General features: G+C 48.2%; 2 protein-coding genes and 1 long non-coding RNA gene across 4 annotated transcripts; 2 read left to right on the top strand and 1 right to left on the bottom strand.

Annotated features, from left to right (window-relative positions):
• The first annotated feature begins 289 nt into the window (after positions 1 to 289).
• LOC144078819 (deoxyhypusine hydroxylase-like) lies at positions 290 to 3,013 on the top strand. The gene is made up of 6 exons (XM_077607211.1): positions 290 to 381; positions 876 to 985; positions 1,055 to 1,222; positions 1,301 to 1,377; positions 1,489 to 1,726; positions 2,376 to 3,013. The coding sequence occupies exons 2-6, from the start codon at positions 877 to 879 to the stop codon at positions 2,705 to 2,707; spliced, it is 924 nt and encodes a 307-aa protein (XP_077463337.1). The 5' UTR covers positions 290 to 381; position 876; the 3' UTR covers positions 2,708 to 3,013.
• Positions 3,014 to 3,280: 267 nt separating this feature from the next.
• On the top strand, positions 3,281 to 12,019 carry LOC144079460 (radial spoke head protein 6 homolog A-like). Of its 2 annotated transcripts, XM_077608242.1 has the most exons (7): positions 4,720 to 5,405; positions 5,477 to 5,610; positions 7,136 to 7,361; positions 8,314 to 8,601; positions 9,276 to 9,725; positions 10,870 to 11,129; positions 11,267 to 12,019. In XM_077608242.1, exons 3-7 carry the CDS (start codon positions 7,161 to 7,163, stop codon positions 11,499 to 11,501), a joined length of 1,434 nt encoding a protein of 477 aa, XP_077464368.1. In that variant the 5' UTR covers positions 4,720 to 5,405; positions 5,477 to 5,610; positions 7,136 to 7,160; the 3' UTR covers positions 11,502 to 12,019. The 2 variants fall into 2 exon arrangements, with proteins under 2 accessions (XP_077464367.1, XP_077464368.1); XM_077608241.1 differs by lacking the exons at positions 4,720 to 5,405; positions 5,477 to 5,610 and adding an exon at positions 3,281 to 3,474.
• LOC144079464 (uncharacterized) lies at positions 3,535 to 6,233 on the bottom strand. Its single transcript, XR_013301542.1, has 2 exons — positions 4,236 to 6,233; positions 3,535 to 4,088 (listed from the first exon to the last, which is right to left on the bottom strand). It is a non-coding gene; the product is annotated as an uncharacterized LOC144079464 (long non-coding RNA).
• Positions 12,020 to 12,080: the final 61 nt, after the last annotated feature.

Here is a 12,080-nt window from a genome sequence, read left to right as displayed (position 1 = left end):
TGAAAAAAATGGATGAATTTATATAGTATTATGAATGTTACAGGTCCCAAATGTATTCAAATTTTCATTGAAATAAAAAATATATCTACTTTGTTTTGTTACACTTAAAAAAATCAACGTTTTTTTTGCCATTTTCCATTCAATAAAATATTGTTACCCTTTTTATTTGAAAATATCACAAAATGAGTGTCTTCTGACCAAAGATGGCCACCAGTACAGTACGCACCCACCGATCACAAGCGTTCTTTACGTAAATGTTATCCAACCAACCGTGCATTTGTCGCGCCTCTGTGACGTATACGGAAGTTATTCGCGGTTGACGGTGTGCCGGTGCTTAGCTAACGTTTCGAGTGGTTGTGAGTCCACTTCTTTCGTTTTCGCGTGAGTGTTTGCTTTCTTTTTCGTTTTTTATACAACGAGATAAGGTTGTATTACCGTCGCTGGTGGCGTGACAACCACAGCCGCTTTGAATAAGAATAGGATAATTGGCTAGTAACTTAGCTTCGTTTAGCACGTGTAGCGCAGTTGCTAGTTTATGCAACGAATTGTTGACGCTCTAAATATGAATAGTTTGGGATGACAACGTCTGGATAGCTTCAATGTTATTGTATGGAACAATCAATGTGACAGTTGGTCAATAAATGTGGGCGGAGAATTGATTGTGTGTCTATTAAGGCTGCCGCGATTATTCGACTACTCGATTATCAAATGAAATTCATTCACCCCCATGCTCAAGTCAACGTTTTAAAGGGATCCAAATCTTTTATAGACTTTTACTAATACATATCCTAAGCTTTTTTTTAAACATTTATTTCTGTACATGTAGACGATTGACAATAATAATCGATGATTCATCGACTCACTTTTCTCCACAGGATGGCGGCCAGTCCGGAGGAGCTGGCCGCGGTGGGTTCCGTTCTGGTGGACCCCGATCAGGTCCTGACGCAGCGGTTCCGCGCCCTGTTCACCCTTAAGAACCTCGGAGGTAAAGTGGGATGTGAGCTGGTCATCGGTCATTGGCCCCATTTTTATGCTTTGGTTTATTTTTGGGTAGGCGCCGAGGCGGTGGAGTGGATCAGCAAAGCGTTCGTGGACGACTCGGCTCTGCTCAAGCACGAGCTGGCTTACTGTCTGGGCCAGATGCAGGACACCCGCGCCATCCCTGTCCTCGGCGCCGTACTGGCCGACACGCGCCAGGACCCCATGGTGCGCCACGAGGCGGGTGAGTCCGGCGGGCGACGTGGCCGGCGGCCATTTTCCGACGGTACCCGCTGACCTCTCTCCGTCCGTCGGCGCGCAGGGGAAGCGCTAGGAGCCATCGGGGATCCTTCGGTCCTGGATCTGCTCAAGTCCTACAGCCAGGATCCAGTGGTGGAGGTAGGCCACTTGTGCTACATTGCTAATTGATTGAATGACTTCTTTTTGGGTTCCTTTTGGTTTTGGTTCACTTCCGGTTTGGTCTGGCTGACGTTTTTTTTTTAAACACAGGTGGCGGAGACGTGCCAGCTGGCCGTGCGGCGCCTGGAGTGGCTGGCGAGCGGGGGCGCCGACGGCGACGGGAACCCGTACGACTCGGTGGACCCGGCGCCGGCCGCCCCCGCCGGCAGCGCGGCCGAGCTGCGCGCCGCCCTGCTGGACGAGAGCCTGCCGCTCTTCCAACGTTACAGGGCCATGTTCGCGTTGCGCAACCTCGGCGGCCGGGAGGCGGTGCTCGCCCTGGGAGACGGTGGGTGAGACGTGCAATGAGACGGAAACCGGGGTACACGTCCATTGGTCACCGCTCTTTTGGTCGCCAGGAAGGCTATTGATAATGACCATTGAAATGGTTGCTCAAATTCCCTAAATACAAACTGCCAATGACTATTTAGTCATACTTAATGCCCTAATAATTATTAGTCTAAAGAAAAGCTCCACATTTCCCGGACTTTGATTGTTTTTTGTTGGAGAACTTGTTAAGACCGACTGACTGACGTCGCTTCTTAAAGGGACAGCAACGCATGTACATACAAACTCTTGAATACACTCACACGTCGGCTCGGTGAAACTCCTCGTTGCCATTTTTGGCTTTTATTCATGTGTAGACCGTCTTGTTTTACCTTGTTTTGCCGCCGGTCTTTTGGTCGCCCATTGTTGCGGTCGGGGCGACCAAAAGACCGGCGACCAATCGACTCCACACGAAGTGGGTTGATCGCCAGTGGACAGACGGACGTCCAATCCGTTTTGAAGCGGGAGTTGGCAGTCCAATGCTAGCTGTCAAGGTTTTTTTTGGGTTTAACAAAAGACCGGCAACCAATCGACCGCACACGGGAAACCGGAGCGTCGTCGGACGGGCATCACCCGGCTCACACCATCTCGTTTTCCCGTCGGCTCGCCAGGTCTCCTGTGCTCGGGCGCCCTGTTCCGCCACGAGATCGGCTACGTGCTGGGCCAGATGCGGGACCCGGCGGCGGTGCCGGCGCTCCGCGCCGTCTTGGAGCGCGGCGGCGCCGAGAGCGCCATGGTGCGCCACGAGGCGGCCGAGGCCCTGGGCGCCATCGGCCGCGACGAGTGCCTGGACGTGCTGCGCCGCTACCGCGCCGACGCTCAGCGCGTGGTCAAGGAGAGCTGCGAGGTGGCCCTGGACATGCTGGACTACCAAAGCGGACCGCAATTCCAGTATGCTGACACGCTGGCGGCCGTTCAGGAAACCGCCGCCGCCGCCGACTGAACTCGGACCCGCCCCAAAAAACGGAATTGTTATTAAAAACATCCATGGACCTCCGATCCATTTCTTATTGCGTTTCGTTACAAATTGGTTAATTTTTTTGTCTGGTTTGAAAAGAACATTTGAGATCATTTTTATTCCTCTGCAATATTTTTTAGTTCATTCATTATTCTTATTTGTCTGTTCTTAAAGTCATAAAAATAAGTCGCTTCCACACCCCTGCCAGTCAAAATGTTTTGGACGTCGGTGGACGTCAATGGAAAGTGAAGAGTTAAGCTATGCCGGAGTGTTATAAAGGGAAAACAACTATTACATGTGTCCATGCTTTTTATATATTCTAAATTTATTTCATTACTTTATTACCATGTGTTTTATTTATTTTTTATTGAAATAATGCTATACAGAATTACTACTGTAGTCCTACTTTTTCTTTTCCATATCTCATTTTTCTAATCCAAATTTGAGATAGTCCTCGTTCCTAATTGAAAGACTTAATGACACGTTGAACGATGCGTTGAAACCTTGAATTTCCATGTTGTCATTTATGTTAACTGCGCCTGCGCGGCCGTTGCCGTGGCGACGCGGTCGTCGCCTTCCACTCGCTCGGCTCCCGAATTTGTGTTTGTCAGGTGTCCGTCGTCTCGTCGCTGCCTCGGGGCGGATTTTGTTCCGAAAGCCGAGATGGACGGAACTCAACAAGTGAGCGTGCAGGTGGCTGCCTCCTTTAAAGCTTTCCTCATGAAGAGCAGCAGCAAAAGCAACCTCAACTTGTAAGTTTTCATCTCGTTGACGTCGACTTTTACGCTAACGCTATAGCTAGCATTATTGGATTGGATTGGATTGGATAACTTTATTCATCCCGTATTCGGGAAATTTCATTGTGACAACAGTAGCAGCAAGAAAAGTTAGCATAGTTAGAAGTTAGACAGTACAGTCGCAAAGGCCGCACAACAACAAAGCAAAAGCAAAAAGTACAAAGCAAATCAAAGTCAATGGAAACTGGAACCACACACAGGAAGTCTTCCACAAGATGGGGAACTTCTGCAGACTGTGACCGAGGTAGAGAATATGCAGAGTCACTCTTCCTTCCAAGCTTATCCACCCAGTTCCTCAGTAGTCAGAAGCTTAAGACAACAGTAGCAGAGTAGGGCACCTCGATTCCGTTGCTGGTAAGCGCCGACAGCTCTTCCATCTTATCCCACGATGGAATGGTTGGTCAGAAGCGTTGCCTCTTCTCCCGGCACTTTTGTCCAGCTCCGAATCCCCGGCGGCACCGAGGTGTTGCTACTCCTTCCGCTGCGTATTGTAACAGTCCCATCCATGTGTGTGACAGCGTAGGCATGGCCGAATGGTTCCAAAAAAGAAGTAGCCGAAAGAAGCCAGGCTAACAGAACAAGGAAAGTTGTAAAAACATTCAAGTAAAAAGTATAAAGTACAAAGTCAAGTAAAAAGGAATGTATAAAGAAATATTCAAATGTAATTAGAAGGGCTGTAAAACACGAAAACCATAAGAGTGTACAGAGCTACTTACACTGGCTCCTGCGTGAACGGCGCCATCTTGGAAATCAGCGTCGACGTTTCCCTCCGGAGCTTGGTTGAATGCTTTGCCAAGTGCGACTTTGGGCAATAAACTCCCCCCCCCGATGAGCTTCGCATCTCCATTGCTCATCGTCTCGGTGTCAAAGTTTGTGACCCGATTCTGTGCAAATGTGTTGTGTCCAATAGGCGATGTCAGATGGCGTAAGGCGGAAGTGACGAATTAGCGGGCGGAAGCCGGAAGCCACAACCTGTGAGCGGGAGTGGGAGAGCAGCTAGCAATTCAAATGTCTCGTTTGAGGGGCGCGCAGCAGGAGACTTCGGACTCCCTGCGGGGCTTTAGGACCCCCAAAAGCGAGCCGACAGTCCCGTACGGACTCCTTAGAGCGGCCCGGAAAAGCGGAGGTCTCGACCTGAAAAATCGGAACCTCACAGAAGGTACGCCTTCTTCCAAACTAGTTAGCTAAATTAAAGCCGGAAGCGACAACCTGTAAGCAGGAGTGGGAGAGCAGCGTTTTGCTAGCAAACGAAAAAATTCAAATGTCTCGTTTGAGGGGCGCGCAGCAGGAGACTTCGGACTCCCTGCGGGGCTTTAGGACCCCCAAAAGCGAGCCGACAGTCCCGTACGGACTCCTTAGAGCGGCCCGGAAAAGCGGAGGTCTCGACCTGAAAAATCGGAACCTCACAGAAGGTACGCCTTCCTCAAAACTAGTTAGTTAATTTAAAGCCGGAAGCCACAACCTGTGAGCGGGAGTGGGAGAGCAGCTAGCAATTCAAATGTCTCGTTTGAGGGGCACGCAGCAGGAGACTTCGGACTCTCTGCGGGGCTTTAGGACCCCCAAAAGCGAGCCGACAGTCCCGTACGGACTCCTGAGAGCGGCCCGGAAAAGCGGAAGTCTCAACCTGACCAATCGGAACCTCACAGAAGGTACGCCTTCTTCCAAACTAGTTAGCTAAATTAAAGCCGGAAGCCACAACCTGTGAGCGGGAGTGGGAGAGCAGCTAGCAATTCAAATGTCTCGTTTGAGGGGCGCGCAGCAGGAGACTTCGGACTCTCTGCGGGGCTTTAGGACCCCCAAAAGCGAGCCGACAGTCCCGTACGGACTCCTGAGAGCGGCCCGGAAAAGCGGAAGTCTCAACCTGACCAATCGGAACCTCACAGAAGGTACGCCTTCTTCCAAACTAGTTAGCTAAATTAAAGTTTAAAAAACTAAAGTAAGTGTGGTCATTCAATAGATAGCCGAGCTCTCCACCCCTTGTCCTGCCGTGTCCAAGCTGGTCGTTTCCCTCGTCACTCCAACATCAACGACATCGTTAAACGCGCACTATGTCAAGCTGGTGTTCCTTCAATCCTCGAGCCAAGTGGCCTGGTGCGTGCAGACGAGCGAAGGCCTGACGGCTTGTCAATCTTTCCTTGGAAGATGGGAAAGTGTTTGACATGGGATGTGACAGTTGTTGACACCTTTTCTCAATCCTCAATTGCTTCTTCATCTGCAATAAAAGCGTGCTCAGCTGCGAACAAGGCAGAGTCAATGAAGGCTGTCAAGTATGCACCGCTTGTCGATAGATACTTGTTCCAGCCCATAGCCTTCGAAACTTCAGGTGTATGTGGGGACTCCACTTTGGAGTTTCTGTTCGAGGTAGGTTCCCGGCTCGTGGCTGTTTCAAATGAGCCACGCGAGTGTCAATGGCTGTTACAGCGCATCTCTCTAGCAGTGTAACGCATACAGTGTCCTCGACTGTGTGAAGAAGCCTAGCTAGCAGCTATCAATGGAGTCTCCATCAGAATTTAGGTGTGGGAAAAAGAGCAGCAACGTCCCACGAGGAAAACTCGATATTCCTGGGCCCGGTGGCCCTCAAACTAACAGGCCGGGATCCCGGCAATGAGGAAAGGTGGCTGCGACGTAAGCTAATGTTTGAGCTTCCGCCATTTCATAACGACAGACGTTCGGCGGAACCTTGCGACGTTACCTCGGCTGCACGATGAGGAGCGCTGGGGGGACGTTCCGGAGCTCCTGCGCGTTGCCTGCTTTTTATCCTTCCGGCGGATAGCGGAAATGACGATTATGCAACGTTTTTTTGGCGACAATTTCAAATTCTTTATTCTAATTATGGACGTTTTAAATTTTGATTCAGGTGTTTTCTTGACACGTTTCTTTCTTTCCATCTAGCCACCCATATTGATGAAATAACATAAATATATAAAAATAATATATCTGCCCATTGACAGCTTCCTCATGACTCATCTGTCTTTGAAAAATAATTAGTATCCTACGCAATAATCGAGAAATAAAAAATAGCGTGGCTAGCATGGTACCAATGACCTACAACAAACTTTTACGCTAACGTTATGGCTAGCATGGTACTAATTCCAAAGGCTGCTAACCTCTTTAGTCCCTTTTTGTACTTACGTACTTCTTTTTGTGACCACTTATTCATGTGGACCTCTACTGATTTATTATGTTGACTACTTCTTTATTGATTAACTGTTCGTTTGTTGTTGTGCACTTGCCCACTTATTATGTTGACTACTTGAATAGTAGTACTACTTTACTTCTGACCTATTTATTAAATATTGATGTATTATTTATTGATTATTTGTTTGTTGTTGTTATTTTTGCATTTGTGTTGAAGCTTAAAATCTCATTCCACTTGTATAATAACCATAAAAGCTCAAACTAACTTTATTTGCTAACGTTAAAGTTTGACGCTAACGCTATAGCTAGCATGGTTGACTACTTATTTATTTATTTATGACTTATTCATTGTAGCTTCACCCAAAGAGAAACTATTTCATAAAAAAAGAAAAAGAAAGAAAAGAAAAACTTTGAGGCACAGCTGTTTCTTGTTGGAAAATGTTCTCAGGTGACCATTTGGTTCTTTTGCACGCGGCAGGTACGACCACCTTTCGCGGCTGCTGATGCGCGTGATCGAGGAGCGTCCTCACGACGCGGTGGACGTGATGGAGGACCTGAGCCACGACGTCAAGCTGCGGCTGTACGAGGACACGCAGAGCAGCCTGCAGGACCTGCAGCCCGCCACGGCCGCCGAGGAACTGGCCGAGCAGCAGAAGGTCCTCTTCGTGCGCCCCGAGGACGCTCCCGAGCACGAGTTTGAACTGGTACCGACCGGACCACTGGAAAAACAGTCATTTACCGTATTTTCACCACTATTCGGCGCATCGTATTTTTAGCCGCAGTGTCAATAACGAGTGCTATTTCTGTATTTTACACGCACAAAGGACGCACCGTTCTTCTAGACGCAGCCAGACATGGCATATATATATATATATATATATATATTATTTATGGATGAATTTCGAACCGTAATAGCGCTGGCTACGGAAGCAGCCCCAGACGCTATTTCCGGTGCGCAGTGACTGCTGGGATATATAGTCCTTTTGTCAATACACCCAGGTTGACGGCTGTGATAACTTTGCACTAATAGTATCAATATGCTACAACGGCAAACACACTCTTTTGGTGCTACATGCACCAAATGCACGCTAAAAACACGTTTTTAAAAAGGCAACGGAGGCAAAACTGAGTTGGGTTGTACTTTATTTCGCCATTTTACAACTTACTCACGTCATCATCACCCACAAATCCATCAAGTCAAGTCCTCATTTTCTGTGTCCCAATTGAACAATTGTCCATCGAAAACGCTGAATTTAATACGTTCGTCCAGGCGGCCATAATCCATTCGCAAATAGTAGCTAGCTGGTAGCTAGCGTAACTGCCACCCTTCGTAAAGCTGTGTTGATGTCCATGTATACAGGCCACAATCCATTGGGTGTATTGACAAAAGAACTACTACATATCCCAGCAGCCACTGCGCAGTACTTTGTCTACGGGAAAATAGTAGAGTTGGTCGGTCGGTCGGTCGGTGTACCCTATCGACTGATTTATTTAATTTTATCGTGATAACAATTTTAGTATTGGTCCATATATAAAGTGCACTGGATTATAAGGCGCAAGACTTTTATGTGCGCCTTATAGTTGTGAAAATACGGTATTTCTTTGGGAGCAAATGTCAAATGTCTGGCTGTTTTTTTTTTTTTGTCGTCCCGACAGGAGTCGGCGCTGCCCAACGTGAGCGAGATCGCCTACTTCCTGGCGCAGGCGGGGGTGGGGCTGGGCCGCGAGGAGACGCAGCGCATCTTCCTGGCGCTCAAGCAGCTGGTGTCCTCGTACACAATGCAGCGCTGCCGCCTGTGGGGCAAGATCCTGGGCACCGAGCGCAGCTACGTCATCGCCGAGGCCGAGTTTGGCGAGGGCGAGGAGGAGGACGACGAGGCGGCCGAGGAGGCGGCCGACGACGAGGCCAGGGACGTGGACGCCGACGCCAACGGCGACAGCGAGGTACGTGGTCCCGTTGGACCTGGGGATTTCTAGCTGGCTTCAATTGGAGCATTTTCTGGTTTTGCTTTGCCGCTACTTCCTGTTGATTTTGGAGCTATGCCCAGGCACTTCCTGAAGGGTCACTTCTTACTGATCACTTTTTGTTCTCATGGGTTCACTTCCTTTTGATTCTGGGCATTTCTAGGTCACAAACTGTTGAAATTTGTAGCATTACCGGGTTTCCTTTTAATTTGGCATCACTTCCTTTTGATTTTGGGCCTTTTGGCGTCACTTCCTGTTGATTTGGGGCCTTTTGGCTCACTTCCTGTTGCTCTTGGGCCACTTCCTGTTGATTTTAACTGTTGAAATTTGTAGCATTACCGGGTTTCCTTTTAATTTGGCGTCACTTCCTTTTGATTTTGGGCCTTTTGGCGTCACTTCCTTTTGATTTTGGGCCTTTTGGCGTCACTTCCTGTTGATTTGGGGCCTTTTGGCTCACTTCCTGTTGCTTTTGGGCCACTTCCTGTTGATTTTAACTGTTGAAATTTGTAGCATTACCGACCGACCGACCGGGTTTCCTTTGAATTTGTCCTCACTTCTTGTTGATTTGGGGATCTTTTTGGGTGACTTACTTCCTGTTCCCGTGGGGTCCCGTTTGGTTTGTTGACTTAGTACGCTCCTTGGTGTGTGGACAGATGGACCCGCTGCCCCAGTCCACCTACAAGCCGCCCCCCGTGGTCCCCAAGGAGGCCAAAGGCACGGGCGCCAACAAGTTTGTGTACTTTGTGTGCAACGAGCCGGGCCTGCCGTGGTCCAAGCTGCCGTCGGTGACGCCGGCGCAGGTGACGGTGGCGCGGCAGATCCGCAAGTTCTTCACGGGGCGGCTGGACGCCCCCATCGTCAGCTACCCGCCCTTCCCGGGCAACGAGGCCAACTACCTGCGGGCGCAGATCGCCCGCATCTCGGCCGGCACGCAGATCAGCCCGCAGGGCTTCTACCAGGCCATCGAGGAGGAGGGCGCCGAGGAGGAGGGCTCCGAGGAGGACGGCATCGAGGAGAACCCCGAGTTCGAGGGCGTCACCGTCGGCGAGCTGGTCGACTCCCTTTCCTCCTGGGTGCACCACACCCAGCACATTCTGCATCAGGTAGCAAAAAAACAACAACAACAAAAACAACAACAACAAAAAACACAACAAAACAAAAACTGCCATCAGCACGCGACCAAATTCAAAAGCTGAAGGTCGCTGGGGGTGCCGGAGCTTATCCCAGCTAACTACTACGGGCACCAGGCGGGGGGACAACCTTCATTAGCTGACACCCAATCGCAGGGCACAAGGAGACAAACAACCCATCACTCATAGCTAATGATAGTTTAGCGTACAATTAGCCTAGGACACGTGTCCATGTGGCGGCCCGGGGGCCAAATGTGGCCCCCGGGCCGCCTCATTTTGTGCGCCCCGGGAAAGTCAACGATGAGTGCCTTGTGACTTTCTGTTTTAGGATCAAATTCAAATGAAGAGTATAGATGTATATTCCATTTCCTGATTTCCCCCCTTTTAAATCAATCATTGTCATTTTTGAATCCATTTTTTCTGTCTTTTTAGTTCAAAAATCATTTTGTCAAATCTAAAAATATATTTTTAAAAAAAGCTCAAATAAACATTGTTTTAGATTTATCAAAAAAACGGAATATTCAGGGATTTTAATCCAGTTCTTTTAATCCATTTATAAAAAAATCTATATCTAAATATTATATCTAAAATGGTCCAACCCACATTCAACCGAGTTGACGTTAATGTTGCCCGCGATTCTTTTTAATAAATGGATAAAAATCCCTAAATGGTCCATTTTTATAGATCTAAAACAATGTTTATTTAAGCTTTTTTTTCTTAGTAATGGAACATTTCTTTTAATCATGTTTTTATTTCAAATGGAAACAAAATATATTTTTTAATGATGTTCAATATTAAAGTGGAAAACGGAAAATATTAATATATTAATTTTTCGATTTGACAAAATGATTTTTGAACTAAAAACACAAAAAAATGATTAAAAAATGACAATGATTGATTTCAAAGGGGGAAAATCAGGAAATGTAATATACATCTATACTCTTCATTTGAATTTGATCCTAAAACAGAAAGTCACAAGGCACTCATCGTTGACTTTCTCGGGCCACACAAAATGATGTGGCGGGCCAGATTTGGCCCCCGGGCCGGCACTTTGACACCTGTGGCCTAGGGAAGCCTTTTTTTTTTTTAATTTCATTTTTTTTTGCGTGGGTGACAGGGCCGCTGCACGTGGGTCAACCTGGCGTCGAAGACGGAAGACGAGTCCAACGAGGAGGAGGCGGAGGAGATCGACGAAGACCCCGACGAGCCCGAACCCGAAGTGGGACCGCCGCTTTTGACGCCGCTGTCCCAGGACGCGGAAGTCTTCGAGACGGTCCCGTGGAGCTCCAGCCTCTCGTCCACGCTCACTTCCCAGCACGCCATCGCCGTCATGCGCTCCAACTGCTGGCCCGGAGCCTGCGCCTACGCTTACGCCAAGTCAGTCGCAAGTTGATGATGGCCGAATGTGGCTCGGGAGCCACCCCCCGCCCCCCAAAAAAGCTCTTTTCCCACTTTCACCGCCCGTTTTTTCGGCGTTCGGCGTCCGACGGTGTGCTTTTGGATTGTGCCGGCAGGAAGTTTGAGAACATCTACGTGGGCTGGGGCCTCAAGTACCCGGGCGACGGCTACAGCCCGTTACTGCCGCCGGCGCCGCAGAACGAGTACCCCAGCGCCCCCGAGATCACAGAGGACGTGGACCCCACCGTGGAGGAGGAGCAGGCGCTGCAGGACGCGCTGGACGAGAAGCAGGCGGCCGAGGAGGCCGAGGAAGGAGACTCGGACGAGGAGCAGGACGAGGAGGACGACTGATTTTCATTTTCTACTGTTTTGGGGAACTCTGGGATTGGTCAAAAACAATGGAGAAACGCTAAAAGTGTTAATAAAATGCTAACCTTCTCTTTTGTTTTTTTGACCGCAAGCCAATCCCAAGGCTCATGGAGACAAACAACCAATCACCCGTAGCTAAGTTTAGCGTACAATTAGCTTAGCTAGCGAAAAAAAATGCAAATCTTGCAATTATGACCGGAGTGGTTTGTGTTTGACTTTTTCGCTAATCTTTTCCAAATCTGAAAATGTGATGAAAAAAAAGTCAAACTGCCAATCCATCACTGTCCGCTTTTTAAATTGAACTATACAAAAACTACAAATGACGAAATGTAAAAACTACAAATGAAGCAGTTCACATCAATAAGAACATATGACAATGCCATCTTGAAACTGACAGAAAATAGATGTATGACATTTTCCCAACAACGTAGTGTATATATAAAGATAAATAATCTAATATTTTTTTGTCTTTGGATTTCACAAATAAAAAATAAATATGTTATCGTATCCATTTGATTTCAGCGAACGTCATCAATGTCAAGAAATCGTCTCTCCGAATGT

The sequence above is a fragment of the Stigmatopora argus genome, chromosome 8 (assembly GCF_051989625.1).
Source record: "Stigmatopora argus isolate UIUO_Sarg chromosome 8, RoL_Sarg_1.0, whole genome shotgun sequence".
In the NCBI taxonomy this organism is placed as follows: Eukaryota; Metazoa; Chordata; class Actinopteri; order Syngnathiformes; family Syngnathidae; genus Stigmatopora; species Stigmatopora argus.
This window is presented reverse-complemented; position numbering and strand designations above follow the sequence as displayed.

Coding starts and splice junctions, on each gene's coding strand:
- LOC144079460 (XM_077608241.1), top strand. CDS start 3,386: ATGGACGGAACTCAACAAGTGAGCGTGCAGGTGGCTGCCTCCTTTAAA. Junction 3,475..7,135: donor AGCAAAAGCAACCTCAACTT/GTAAGTTTTCAT, acceptor TGCACGCGGCAG/GTACGACCACCTTTCGCGGC. Junction 8,602..9,275: donor ACGCCAACGGCGACAGCGAG/GTACGTGGTCCC, acceptor GTGTGTGGACAG/ATGGACCCGCTGCCCCAGTC.
- LOC144078819 (XM_077607211.1), top strand. CDS start 877: ATGGCGGCCAGTCCGGAGGAGCTGGCCGCGGTGGGTTCCGTTCTGGTG. Junction 1,223..1,300: donor CATGGTGCGCCACGAGGCGG/GTGAGTCCGGCG, acceptor GTCGGCGCGCAG/GGGAAGCGCTAGGAGCCATC. Junction 1,727..2,375: donor GGTGCTCGCCCTGGGAGACG/GTGGGTGAGACG, acceptor TCGGCTCGCCAG/GTCTCCTGTGCTCGGGCGCC.